At 23.5% G+C, this 13888-nt stretch overlaps 1 protein-coding gene across 1 annotated transcript in view; it reads left to right on the top strand.

Moving 5' to 3' along the window:
• Fas3 (fasciclin 3) overlaps positions 1-13888 on the top strand; it is a 354642-nt gene that overhangs the window by 329588 nt on the left and 11166 nt on the right. Inside the window, exons 2-8 of the mRNA XM_011497827.1 lie at positions 327-650; positions 2402-2527; positions 2919-3104; positions 3755-3939; positions 5347-5491; positions 6247-6306; positions 7076-7189. Of these exons, the coding sequence (XP_011496129.1) occupies positions 327-650; positions 2402-2527; positions 2919-3104; positions 3755-3939; positions 5347-5491; positions 6247-6306; positions 7076-7189 (1140 nt within the window). The remainder of the gene's footprint in view (positions 1-326; positions 651-2401; positions 2528-2918; positions 3105-3754; positions 3940-5346; positions 5492-6246; positions 6307-7075; positions 7190-13888) is intronic.

Raw genomic sequence — 13888 nt, 5'->3', positions numbered from 1 at the left:
CTATTTGACATTTATATTGCCAAGAAAAATTTGAGTCTTACGTAGAGTTTGCATTTACTTCAGCTTATAAGTGTGTTCAAACGGCTAATGGGACTCTTTAGCAAATTAAATTATTTTTCACTAACTATTTGTACACGATATTCTAAATGAGAAAGTCGACTATACGATCATTCTAATAATATATTTTATTAACTTATACATTATTAGTCCATCGTAAAGATATTTATATTATGCAGATATTTAAAGCATACATACATTAAATAAAGAATATTTCAAGGTATTATTATAAATGCAAAATTATTAACAGCCGATCTACCATATTTCAGCGTTCAAAACGAATCTGCCAGTAGAAATTCAGCCGGATAATCAGGTGGCAGTGAAATTGGGCCATAGCCAAACGATCTTGTGCAAGGCTGCAGTTGCATTGCAGGTCTGCCGATTCACTATACCCGGCGAGGATAGCCTTGTCCTGACACCGGGGCAACCTTCGGAGGATGGGATCGATTACTACGGCGAGGGCCTTGACAAGGGCCAGTGCGGCGTTACGATATCAAACATTAAGGAGAGGCACGACGGCAATGTCACCTGCTATCTCACTCCTGGAAAGGGACGCTCCGAAAGCTACAATAGCGTACGCATGATCGTTGCAAGTCAGTATTACGTTTCTTCCAATCCTCCAGATAAACTTCGTACTCTTCTTTCTCATCATCTCGCATCATAATCTTTGTAAAGGAAGGCCGCCTCTCTTTATTTTGCCCTATTTGTATGATATGTGCTAGTAGACAGTTAGCCAAATTATTGTTGTCAGTAGCGAATTGCGCCTACATATTAAACAGTATGGCCGCGTCCTACTCTCTTAGTACTACGTGTTTTATTTTTATCACAATAAATATTTTCCTTTAATATATCAAGATTTAATTGTATAATCATCCTGTAAATATTGTTAATTTTATTACATTTGTAAAGTTTTTTTGCAAAAGTTAAAAAAATTATTTTTAAAAAAAGTTAAAAAAGTTTTTTTGCAAAAGTTAAAAAAAATTAGTTAAAACGTAATTAAAACAATATAAGGTCGACAAATTTTTAAGCTTATACAGTATTAGAAATTACATAGTGCTACATTTATGAAATTTAAATAATGAGTAATGATGTGCAATGATGTAAAAAACAATCAATATTTCAAATAAGTAATTAAAAAATATAATTCAATTTCTTTACAAATTCATAAATTTCAAGTTTATTTAATAGAAATATAAGACAATAATGATTTATAATCAATGCATCTTGATATAAGTTTTTTTCCATAATATATATCCATAAAACTACAAATTTATAAATGCATTATACAGAAATTTCATATTCAAAGCCATTTTTATATTCTTATTGCATTCTTTCTTTATATTTATTTGCTTGTTCTGGAAAAAAGTCTTGCAAAGTCGAAGGCCTTATTTTTCATTTTGATTGCATTGCTATAATTCTATTTCAAAAATACAAACATATTTGTTTCTTTTATTAAAATTCATTTGATCGATTCATTAAAAATATCATTTCTCTGGTAGCCGTAATTTTAGAATCGTAAACTATATTTTCATCTTTGTAATGTATATAGCATCCAATCTTATATTAAAAATACCAAATATATCTGGTGTATAATATTTAATATGTTTTTACTAGTTTTTAGATATTTGAAAATATCAGACATGAATACAACATTCTTCTGGTAATTCAAATACTCTACTAGGTTCATAAGACAATCTACTATTATAAATCTTATCGTTTAACTCCAATATGGTGATTTTCATAAAGTTATGTATAGCATTCTACAAATAAAACTTTTCAATTTCCAACATTAGATCCTTAATCCTTTTAAAAGATATATCTGAGAATTTTTTAATTATTTCAACTCTCACGCAGAATTTCTCGACATGATCTTGAAAGGATCCACTATTATTCTCATACGACCTTTGCTATCGGTTGAATTTCAGGACAATTGGAGTTCTTATTTTTTCGAAGTTAGTCCATCAATGAACAATATCTCGTACTTTAATATATATAATATAAAATTGTGAATTATTCTTGATACCTGCGCATAATGATAAGTGCGCAACATTAATGTTATCAGCCATGTTATTAAATTTAAAAAAATTTATATCGAATTTCAGTTACAATATATTTCTTTATTTTTATTATATATTTTTCAAAAAATTTAAAATTTTAAAAATTTAAATATTATTTTTAATATTTTATTATTTTTATTTTGTATTACGTGAATAAAATAAATATTTTAAATCTGTGTAATCGCTATAAGTTCGAAAATAGTGTGAGAGCTCAAGCTTTGGACCAGATATAGTACAAAAAAGAAACAAGAAGCCTAAAATAAAAGATATATATTTGAAATTCACAGAGCAACCACTGCATCCACAACTTCACCTAAATAAAAACAATGGAGCTTACAAATCTGGGGAGAAAATGGAGGTTAGCTGTGTAGCTGTGGAAGGAAGGCCACCCGCGAATGTTTCACTTTATTTAGGTAAGTTTATGGTTTATTACTACCAAAATATTAATGCATACAATTAAATCTAGAAAACCTCTTTTTTTCTCAGTTTTTATATTACTTTTCAGTAAGTTGGCAATTCAATATAATCATAATATGTACAATATCGTATATAAATGTTTTTAAATGCATATAAATATGTATAATAAAAGAAGAATACGTATTGTACTTTAAAATTTTCTAATTTGATCGACATTAATTTTTCGTAATATTTAAAAATATTTATATATACTATTCTAGATTTTTTTGTCATCGTCTATCTTCTGAAAGAAAAGTTGTATTTATTAAATATTTTATTGTATTATTTACTTATATATATAATATATAAGTAAGGATATAATATACATGTGCTAAAATTATCTATTAGATAACGAACCCATTGGATTCGATGAAAGACCGATAATATATGGACGACCAATTGAGGAAACTCAGGCTATATTAAATACATCGAGAAGTGTAACGCCAAGTGATAATGGCAAAACATTGCGTTGTGTCGCTGATCATATTGCACTTCAGCAGCCTTTGGAAACAACGAGACAAATTGAAGTTCACTGTGAGTGTAGATAGTCCAATTAGTTAATAATTTTCATTTAATTGAATTTAAATGTTTTATGTATAATTATAGCTAAATAGTTGTAATAAATTTAATAATACTGTGTATGAAAAAAAGTTAATTTACCTACATAAAAACGTCAAACCAACCTTAATGGAATTCTACTTTTTTATAATTGTAATTATACACTTGAGGTATAGATTTTAGTTATTGAGAACGTGATTTTTTGATAAATGGAACGATTTATCGATGGAATATAATACAAAGCTTGTGCTTTCGAAATTGTAATATAATGGTTAAAGCATTTTAACTTTTATTACTTATTAAGAATGCAAATACAGTAGATTATTACTGAATCAAAAGATGTTTGTATACTTGGTACGATAACAAGTAATATCTGAAAAATTTTAATGAAATAAAAATCTATCTAATATGGAAGTATTACAAGTATAGAAGTAATTGCTGCAAATTTTTAGACTTCATCAAGTAATTATAAAAGAACGAACCAGTTTTAATATAGCCTAAGAGCGCATGTTATTCGATTAGAGAACATTCTTATGTATTCTTACATATTTACATATTTCGAAATACTTTCATATGCCTGCATCGTCATTTATTGCATTAAAAATTACTTTCTGCTTACACCACAGTCCCACCACAGCCACAGCAGACGATCGAGCGCTTTGGTTACGCAATTGGCCGTCCCGGAAAAGTGAACGTGACGGTTCAGGCCAATCCGAAGCCCAACTTTACATGGAAAGTCGATACTGTGAAGATCAATGCTGGAATGCCCGATGTGTCTGGCCGATTGCAGACTTCCTCTCCTGTAGACTTGGTAAATTCATATTTCATGGTAGAAAGAAAGGTAAAAACGGGATAGAAAACGATAGATCGAGCGAAAGAGATGAAAAAATCGTTATTTGCCCGTTCTAGTTTCGTTCAAATATAGGAAAAATATTACTTTAGGAGCGTACCAATTTTTTCTCGCTTATCACCTCATGTACCTTTTGTCTGTTACATCGTAATTTCACTGTATTAAAAAAACTGTTTAATGTCTGTTTTTGTGACTAGTGATAAGCAAAGTACTATTTATGCTGCAAATAATCCATTTAATTTACTTTGGACGGTTGTGAAAAATACAAAAAGACTTTTATTTAAAACTAGGTTATTACTTATTGAATATTAAAATTTATCGTAGTTTATTTTAGATATATATGTATCATCTTCATTATATGATAAATATATTATAAAATATTATTTTTATTATTAACAAAGAATATAGATAGAGAACCGAAACAATGTATATATAAAATTTATTTCATCAAATTATAAAATATCTTTTGATAAATTGAAAAATTAGATGCATTCATAAGTATAAAAATTATTTAAATGTAAATTAAGAAATTTAGACTAATATAAAAAATATTATTAATTGTACAAAATATTATTAATTATTAATTATACATCAAATAAATGTACAAAATAAAATACTAAGTTTATTAAATAGCTAAAAATCTTACGTGCTTTAATAGAAAAAAGTGTAATGAATTGACTTACTACAAAGATGATTAGAAATAATAACGAGTCATTCTTGAATTTATATATATATATTACTTTTATAAGTATGGTTATATATAATAATTTCTGATCTCGTAATTCATTCTTTGTAAATGTCATTTTTATCAACAAAACTGAATATTGATAAAAATATTATCTTGATTATTTCTGATTTATGAATCACATTGATATTTAATATCAATAATTGCATCATTAAATATTTATTAAATTGCAAAAGAATTTTCAAATAAATATTAGGTAACTTATAATGAATTTAATATAAAATATCTTAGTTAATTTGAAATTATTATATATAATTTTTAGAAGCATATATGTTAAACACTTGAGATATGAAATTATTAATAAAATCAAATAAACCCATAAATTTGGCGCTAATGTTTAACATTCATCTACGAATATTTTCTGAATTATAAAATACTTTAATTTCTTTTAGTTACTTTATAATTATTTATGTATCTAAATTTAAAATATGGTATAAAAATTGTTTGTCATAGGTTTTTCAAAATAAATAGAAACAAAACGAACTATTATAGATGTTTACTGGCTCGTACTAATGAATAATTAGGTTACTTAGACTTTATAATATAACATTTAAAAGCTGATTGAAAAGCTACATTTATATATAAATTTATAAAAATACAAGTATTTCCAATTATTTATTTAGGGTCATGGATATTGGAGTCTCGTTTTGAATATTGACAGCGTACAAAAGTCCGATACAGACAAAGAATATAGTTTGGAAGCTCACAACAACGAAGGATATGCCGTATATAAAATAATTTTATCATCTTCTTCTGAGCCACCAGCAGGTAAGTCCATCTAATTATTATATGCAAGTATTATGTTTTTTATATTTATTAATTAAATTTAATCTCATGACAAAGCACAAATATATTAAATTAATGCTAAGCACACATTTTTTCTCATCATTATGCTATTATAGTTTTGTGAAAATCTTATGTGTTTATAAGATTTTAACAGAAAATGATAAACTAACTATATAATCATATAACATACAGTAAAAATTTTAATTATGCAATTTTTTTGAGTAAATATATTTTTGCATAGCATTAATGTTATTGAATCATATTATCCTTATCATCGACACTCATTGATTGTGACAATCGTACAATTTTCTGTTTCATTATATTACTTGTTACATAATCATATTTATACTTCCAGCTATTACCTTACATAAAAAAATATTGTAAATATAAACATTGTAATTTATAACATCTATAAATTACCTAAGAATTAAAATACATTATTTTAACATTATTGCAATATGAATTTATTTATAATCAATACAGAATTTTGTAAATTTTTAACATAATTTTTTTTTAAATATACTTAAATGTATTGATGAATTCTGTTGTTCGGAAAACTCATAAATGATTATGAAGCGTCAGAAGTTTATGAATTTTCTTGTAGTATTATTTGAGCTTTTAATCAAATCATTCACAGTCACGTGTCGCTGATTGATGATGACTATCTATTAATATCACCGCATATAAGTCAAAAATTGTTTTCTAATCGCAAATACCTTCGTCGCATGCTCACGCAGGAGCTTTAGGTCGATTCAATCAATTCTACGATAAGCTCTCCGAACACATGCACGCACTAGGTAATCGTCACTATATACGTTTCATAAATTATTCTTTTAGTTACTTTATTATTATTATATTAATTATCATTATAATGATTCGCAATGAAAATAATAATTTTATAAGAAATATTGAATCATTATATTTGATTAGTATTTTATTATTGTTATTTACATTTCTATTTCTATTTCATTTGTTGTATATTATAATAAGAATAAGGAAGCTAATAATCTAACATGATATTTTCTACATTTCAAACAATGCTTAAACAATTAAAAGTATGTATTTTGCACATCAGTAGCTTAATAAAGATAATCGTATATTTAAATTTACGTAAAAAGTATTATCACTCTTAAATATTATGTGACTAAAATAATTTGTATTTTCTGTTTAGAATGTCTTTAGTTGAATACTATTGAACATAACTTTAAACAAATTTCTATGAATACTAAACTTGAGTAAACTTGAAAGAAATAACTTTTTAATAGTTTTTACCAAATATAATGTCCAATTGTTATTGATATTTTTCAATAGTGACATATTATTTTTAAGAACTAACAGAATAGCGAAACATCACTTTTGTGAAAATGAGGAATAATACGTATGCTTTATTATTATTATTATTATTTTTATGAATTACTTTATTATTATTATTTTATTAGTATTATTTAATGTATTTTGTTTTTATTAATTATTTTAAATATTTGTTATTAAATAAAACTGGTCGTTAGAAAAGCAATAAACTAGCAAATTTATAATTAAATAACAAATAAATTAAATTGTTTTCAGGAGTAGATTTGGATGCCGGATCAATAATTGGAATCGTTATCGGAGTTTTGATACTTATCCTTTGTGTGTTCCTAGTAATTTTTGCTCGCGCAACTGGACGCTGGTGTTTTGCAGGTGAGTTAATTGGTTTCAAATTTTGTTTATCCTCTTTTATGAAAAGCATTGAGCAAATCTTCCATAGTTACTTAAATATTCTTAACGTGCTTTCCTCTTTAAGTGAGCTTATATACTCATGTAGAAAAAAGACGGTTTTGGGTGTAGTTGGAAAATAATTGTTCGTAAGTGTTCTTGTATATGGTATTAAGCTTTTAACAAACCATTCATAAAGCACGAAAGAAATATAAAGAAATTAAGTGATACTAATGTTTAAGTTTGGTGCGGAAATAAATTAGATAAATTATATTTAATAAAATTAGAAAATAGTAACGAATTATTATTTATCAGTTAGCTTAAAAATTTATTCAGAGAATTAATTTACTTTAAATTATATTCCGCAGTTTCTACAAAATAATCAAAGAGAATGATATTTTATGCGAACATAAAACAATACATGACAATTCAGTCAAGATAATATTAAACATATGATACTGCAATAAAATCATTAATTTATCAAGATTAAACAAACTTGCAAAGTCAAAATTGATTTTAAAAACACATGCAGAAAAAATAAATTTTCATTTAAAATCTAAATTAAAACGCAGATTGGAAGTACATCTTACTTAAGCATGAAAGGCAAGATAATTGTTGGTCTGCTCAGCTTTAACTTTGTATATTACATATAAACAAAAATGTCTTGTATGTTATGCTGCTATCGATAGGACAGCATGTAAGTCGGGCCAAGTAAAGAATCCTGACAGCCATCAACAATAGGCGTGTGAATTGTGCTCTAGACGTGATACTGTCCAGGGGTAAGTCGTCGTAATACAGCTACACCAGACAGAGCATCACATTACTGTTTTTGTTCGCTAGTTCCCCGCCCGATTTCTTCGTCATTATTATGCGACATATTTGGTTATTAATTTTCTTATTTATTCATTAGCTGTTTAGCGATGGCCTTGGTTATTTAGCGTTCATTCATAAACATCAGCGCTGTATTGTTTATTCGTATAGTAATGGTTATTTAGCGTTCATTCATAAACATCAGCGCTGTATTGTTTTTTCGTATAAAAGCCTTGCATTAATTTAATTTTTTAGAATTAAAATTAATTTAGCTAATAATTAATTTTTCATAAACGTATAATAAATTTTCATATTATCTAATGTCATTTAATGATAAATATAAGAAATTTACAATTAAGTGATGCAGGATTTTGTGTTCTTGAGATACAGTTTTAATCTGAGAATAATTAATAAAATAATTTCAATATGATTTTTTTATTATATTATTAAATAAGTTTCACTAAATTTTCAATCATTATTTCATAAAACATCATAGAGTAATTTATCATTGCAATTTCATAAAAATGTTTGCTTTTATAAATTGTCACTCTAACTTAATAGTCGTAAATTACATATTAGATGCTAATTTTATACAATATTTCTGGAATTACTTTTTTCTTATATATAATTCAAGGAGTAAAAATTTTCTTATTGTAATGATCGCATCCAAGAAGTTTTATTTATGGTTATTTTTAAATGTTATAGAAAATTAGAATATACATTTTGATTAAATATATCAATAATAAAGGTGCATGTCAAATCAAGCTTGCGATATATTGCATGAAATTCCAATGACTTTGTATATTTTACATCGAAATTTAAAAACATATTTAATACACAATTAATGATGAGAGACACTTTATTGTAAAAATATAATAAATAACAAGCAACCTCCACAAATCGGTGAGGGCAATTATGCAAATATGGACAAGTCAAACATTAGAATTAATTGACTTTTCTATTTCCTTATTAATAGTTGTTTTGTATTTTAAAACTTTAATGATATGACCCCTCGGAAATACTCTTTATCACAATATCTAATTATTGCACGACCATTGTATTTGTCTATTTCATTTATTAAACATTTGTTAAGTTTTTTATTCAAAATACTAGTCTATTAGGATATTCGTGAAAAAAATCTATAATTAAAAATAAAAATTTGTCATTTCAAATTATAAATCAATATTTATTTTTGAAAAAGTAAGTCAACTTTAAAAATAAATTTTTTTCAAAGAAATTGAAATACTAAATAATTTGACAAATTTCAAGAATTCTACTAAGAATATACAAATTTTAATATAGTATAAATTTCTAATATGTTTTAAAAGCATTCTACATGAAATGTAGATAAGGTATATGAAAAGATTGCATATGTAATTCTTTGTTGCTTAATGAGTAGATAGTTAATGTTATTAATTGGATATATTAACGAAATAAAAGTATTCCTCGGAATAATATAAAAAGACATAAATATGACATTTTAATTATTTGTATAATAATGCATGTACTATTTATTGACCTTTTTATCATATTAGACGCATGGCCATGTATTTAAAATGGCTAATTTTTTAAGAAATCATAATATTTTTATATTAATATTTTTATTTATATTTCGAAATATTCATTTTCTTTTAACCTTTGCTTTAAATTTTCCATCCCCAGATACGCAATTTATATTATATTAAACTCGTGGCCTATCAGAACTACATTACAAAAGTACCATTTATTTTACTGAAACAGTGATTGTTATATTTTACTTAGTTATATTAAAACACAAAAAAATATTATCTAGAAATATACATTTCGAATTAATAAGGGCCAAAAGCAACTGTAATAACGATATTGTGAATTTCAATTAATAAACCTTAAATTTAAATTAATAAATTAAAGAATTTAAAAGTAAACCCATTTGAAGGCAATAGTATACACAGAATAAGTATTTTTTCACATAATAATATGAATTTTATGTAGCGGAATAGTTTATATTTTATATTTTATATTGTGAAATTTAGTTAATAAAATTGGGAATATATTTTTGTTTTACTTTTATAATGTGTATTACAGTTAAGTATATTAAATAAAGAATTTTTAGAATATTTAGAATATTCTTGAACTAAAACAAGTTAATATTACTTTTTACTTTATTTATAATATAATTGTTCAATTTTTTAGGCAATACTATTTCAGAGTAACACTTATAATATTTTATTGATCGTTAACATATTTTATAGAAGTAATAGCAAAAATAGTAATAATACTTAAGTAAACTAGTTATTTGTACCACCTTTATATAGACTGAGAATTAAAATGTTAATTATATTATTGTTATAAAAACAATATTGATAAAGGTTTTCTTTTTCTCAAATTCTAGGCTACACTTTTTTGTATAGAATAGTAGGTTTTATTATTTTAAAATATAGATGAAATAATGTTGATATCAACGAATAGATTAACTTATTACTATTGTGATTTCATAATGTAAAAATAATTTATATACTTTACATATAATTTGACTATAACTACGTATATTATAGATTATTAAATACCTATAATTATTAAAAATGAAGAAAATCTTCCAAGAAAACTAATGATTTTTGTTTATTACTGGACTTAACTTCCTGTAACAAGTTAAATTCAAACGTATTTGTAAACACAAATAAATGTTAAATAAAATGTTATTAAAAAATGAATAATATGTTTAACTAACAAATGATAAACTTGAATTATTAAAAAATTTTTAAAGTAAATTCATTAATTATTATTTTTTCATTCTTTAAAAATTTAAATAATGTAGGTATGCTTATAAGGTATAATAAGACTAATTTAGTATTACAGAATATGATTTGAAAAACAAACAAAGTATTATAATTTCAAGTTAATGCTAAAATAAAATTTTGTTTATAATAAAAAAATAATAAAAATTTACATTATTTAACAATAATAAGTATTTAATAATAATAAAAATAAACAATTTAATATATTTATAATACTTGTAAAACATTTAGATAAAAGGTTAATAAATATTTTATAATCAATTACTTATCATTTAAAAATTAATATAATATGGAATCATTTTATTTATTTTAAATATCTTAATATATTAATTTAACTTAGTAATATCATATAATTTTTATAAAGTTTTGTTAAAATGTAAACATTTCCATATGAAAAAAAGTTTGTTCTTGTACAATAATTAATAAATATTTATATTTCTAATAATTAGATAAAAAGAAATTTATATATGAATTTCTAAACATAAATTAACTGTTAAAAATGTCAACATATCAAATAATAACATGTAGGAATATATTATAAATTATAATTATTAATATAAAATATACGGCTATTTGAATTTTTTTAGAATGTATAAATATTATACATATTTAATTCATTTAATATTTAATTTACTTAATTATTTTTAAATCGGTAAAAAATTTAATTAGTTTTAATTTATTTAATTATGTTTCATGAATTAATACTCAACTAATTATATTGATGTAAAATTGTATACAAGAATGAAGTTATTGTATTTTAATTCATACCATTGATAATTATAAGAAATTATATTAGACACAAGATATATAATATAAGAATTACTGAATCAAAGAGAACGAACGAATCTGTAAATTATTAAATTTCAGAATATAGTTTTCGTATTCATATATTATTAACGAAATTTTATATTATTGATACATATAAATAAAAGTCCAATCACATATAAAAATTTTATTTTTCCTACATTAGCAATTTTTGTAATAATTCTTATATAAACAAAAGATTTGATAGTCAAATTTTGAAGTAATAATTTAATGCAATGCAAAATTAAAAAATAAGTAGTATGAATTTTGCAAGTTAAAACAATATTATATTATTAACTGTTAAATTATTTATATAAATTATGAAAGATATAAACTAAAGAATTAGAATTTTTTTCATTATTATCACTTATATATGTTCTAGTTACTACATAGCATCACTCACATCGTAGCATGTTACATTTTCCATAATCATTAATTTATTTTTCATAACATGCATTGTTTTAAATATGATATCGATTTTTAATTCACTGCTCTGTGTTTTAACTCAACTACAATTTAAACTATTTACTTCTTGACATCAAACAACTAATGTAAGATTTTAATTATATTTATAAAAAATAAAAAATTTTAAATACGAAACGTAACGTCTTAAAAGTGTTAACTAAATAGAATTTTTGTAATAATAATATTTTATACTAAATGCTGTTGCTATACATATAAAATAAATAACTTTTTATTCTGTTCAATGTTATTATTTTTATTTTGACACGCTATTAATATTTTAATTATGTAATTATTATTACATTACTATATTCATATACATATATTAATATATAATTATACATTAATATATACATATACTATATTCTTATACAACTATTTCGCATGGAATTCCTATATATTAATCCAATTAATTTCATTTTCAAATAATATTTTAATAATCATTTTTTTTTATATACTCAAATGTCTATATAGAATATCTTGATATTTTAATTATACTATTAACACTTACATTTCTTTAAACAAAATTTATATATATATTTATATATTAAAAACAAATCAGTTTCAATAGCAAATTATTCGATTAATGTATTAGCGTTAAATGGGTCCCTAAGTTTATGTAAGTGTAAAGTATACATATTAAGATGTACAAATTTCATACTATTAACTTTTAAAGTTATTGAAAATTTTTATACAAAACATTTTGAAAATACATAAAATAATTTTTCATTAAAAAATTTAATTTAACTCCTTTAGATATTTTTACAGTAAACATTTCTTTATAGATAGACAGATAAACATAATTTCAGTCTTTTCTACCTTAATCATATTAATACAACTAAATTTGTAGAAGTATATGAAGATGTCGGAGTCTCACTTCATTGTTTTTAATTAAATTTAATAAATTTTTCTAATTTATGTAACGAAGAATAATATAAAATTTATTTATAAATACAATTCATATTTATAAATATATTAACAATCTAATGATAAAATTATTACTTAATTAATATCTTGATTAACTAAGTCGATTTAGGCCTATGATATGAATATAAATATATTAATAATTTTAATGGGCTTATGTCAGAATGTTGAATAAATTAAATGATTATGCTACTAACGATTGAATTGAAATTTATTATTATCAAGTTTGATAAAAAATATTATTATTGCTATAAATAACGTGATTATTCAATGAAAAATTACCTATACAGATTGTATGTTAGAAAATTTCCATTAATTGTATAATGCTGATAATTATGGATGTCAAATCGGTCGTGAAAATTTTATTCGAAGGTAAAGTAGCGACAATCGATTTTGTAGTTAAATATTTTCTAAATAATTAAATATAATAGATTGATATTTAAAGTTAAATTTGCTCTGTAATATTCAATTTCATTTAAGAAAATTTCCTTGTCGAAGTATAAAACACTAATCTACAATGAAAGATTTTCTATTTACATAGCTGTCAAACGTTTATAAAATAATGGATTATTATCAAAATTATTGTAGTCAATAGTGAAAAGAATTTTAATTCTGAGCAGTTGGTAATTTTAGATGATTACATAATTATCGATATAATTGATATCCATAATAATAAATAAAGTATGCAAGATCAATGAGGCTAGAACTTTGAAATAGGGTGTAGAACTTGCGGAGATCAAACGGTTTGGATCAAAAGAGAAAATTAAAAATGAAAATGAACAATGAAAGTCCACAGTTGGACTCCGACATCGTATTATTAGCCTTATAAAAATACAAAAAGCAAAAAGCAATAGAGCGAGGGTAAGAAAATCCACACGTACCTTAAAGAAAGAGTGCCTTTGACCGATAT

The sequence above is a fragment of the Ceratosolen solmsi genome, unplaced genomic scaffold (genome assembly GCF_000503995.2).
Source record: "Ceratosolen solmsi marchali unplaced genomic scaffold, CerSol_1.0 scaffold47, whole genome shotgun sequence".
NCBI classification, from domain to species: domain Eukaryota; kingdom Metazoa; phylum Arthropoda; class Insecta; order Hymenoptera; family Agaonidae; genus Ceratosolen; species Ceratosolen solmsi.
The sequence above is the reverse complement of the archived record's forward strand: the minus strand, read 5'-3'. Positions and strand labels throughout refer to the sequence as shown.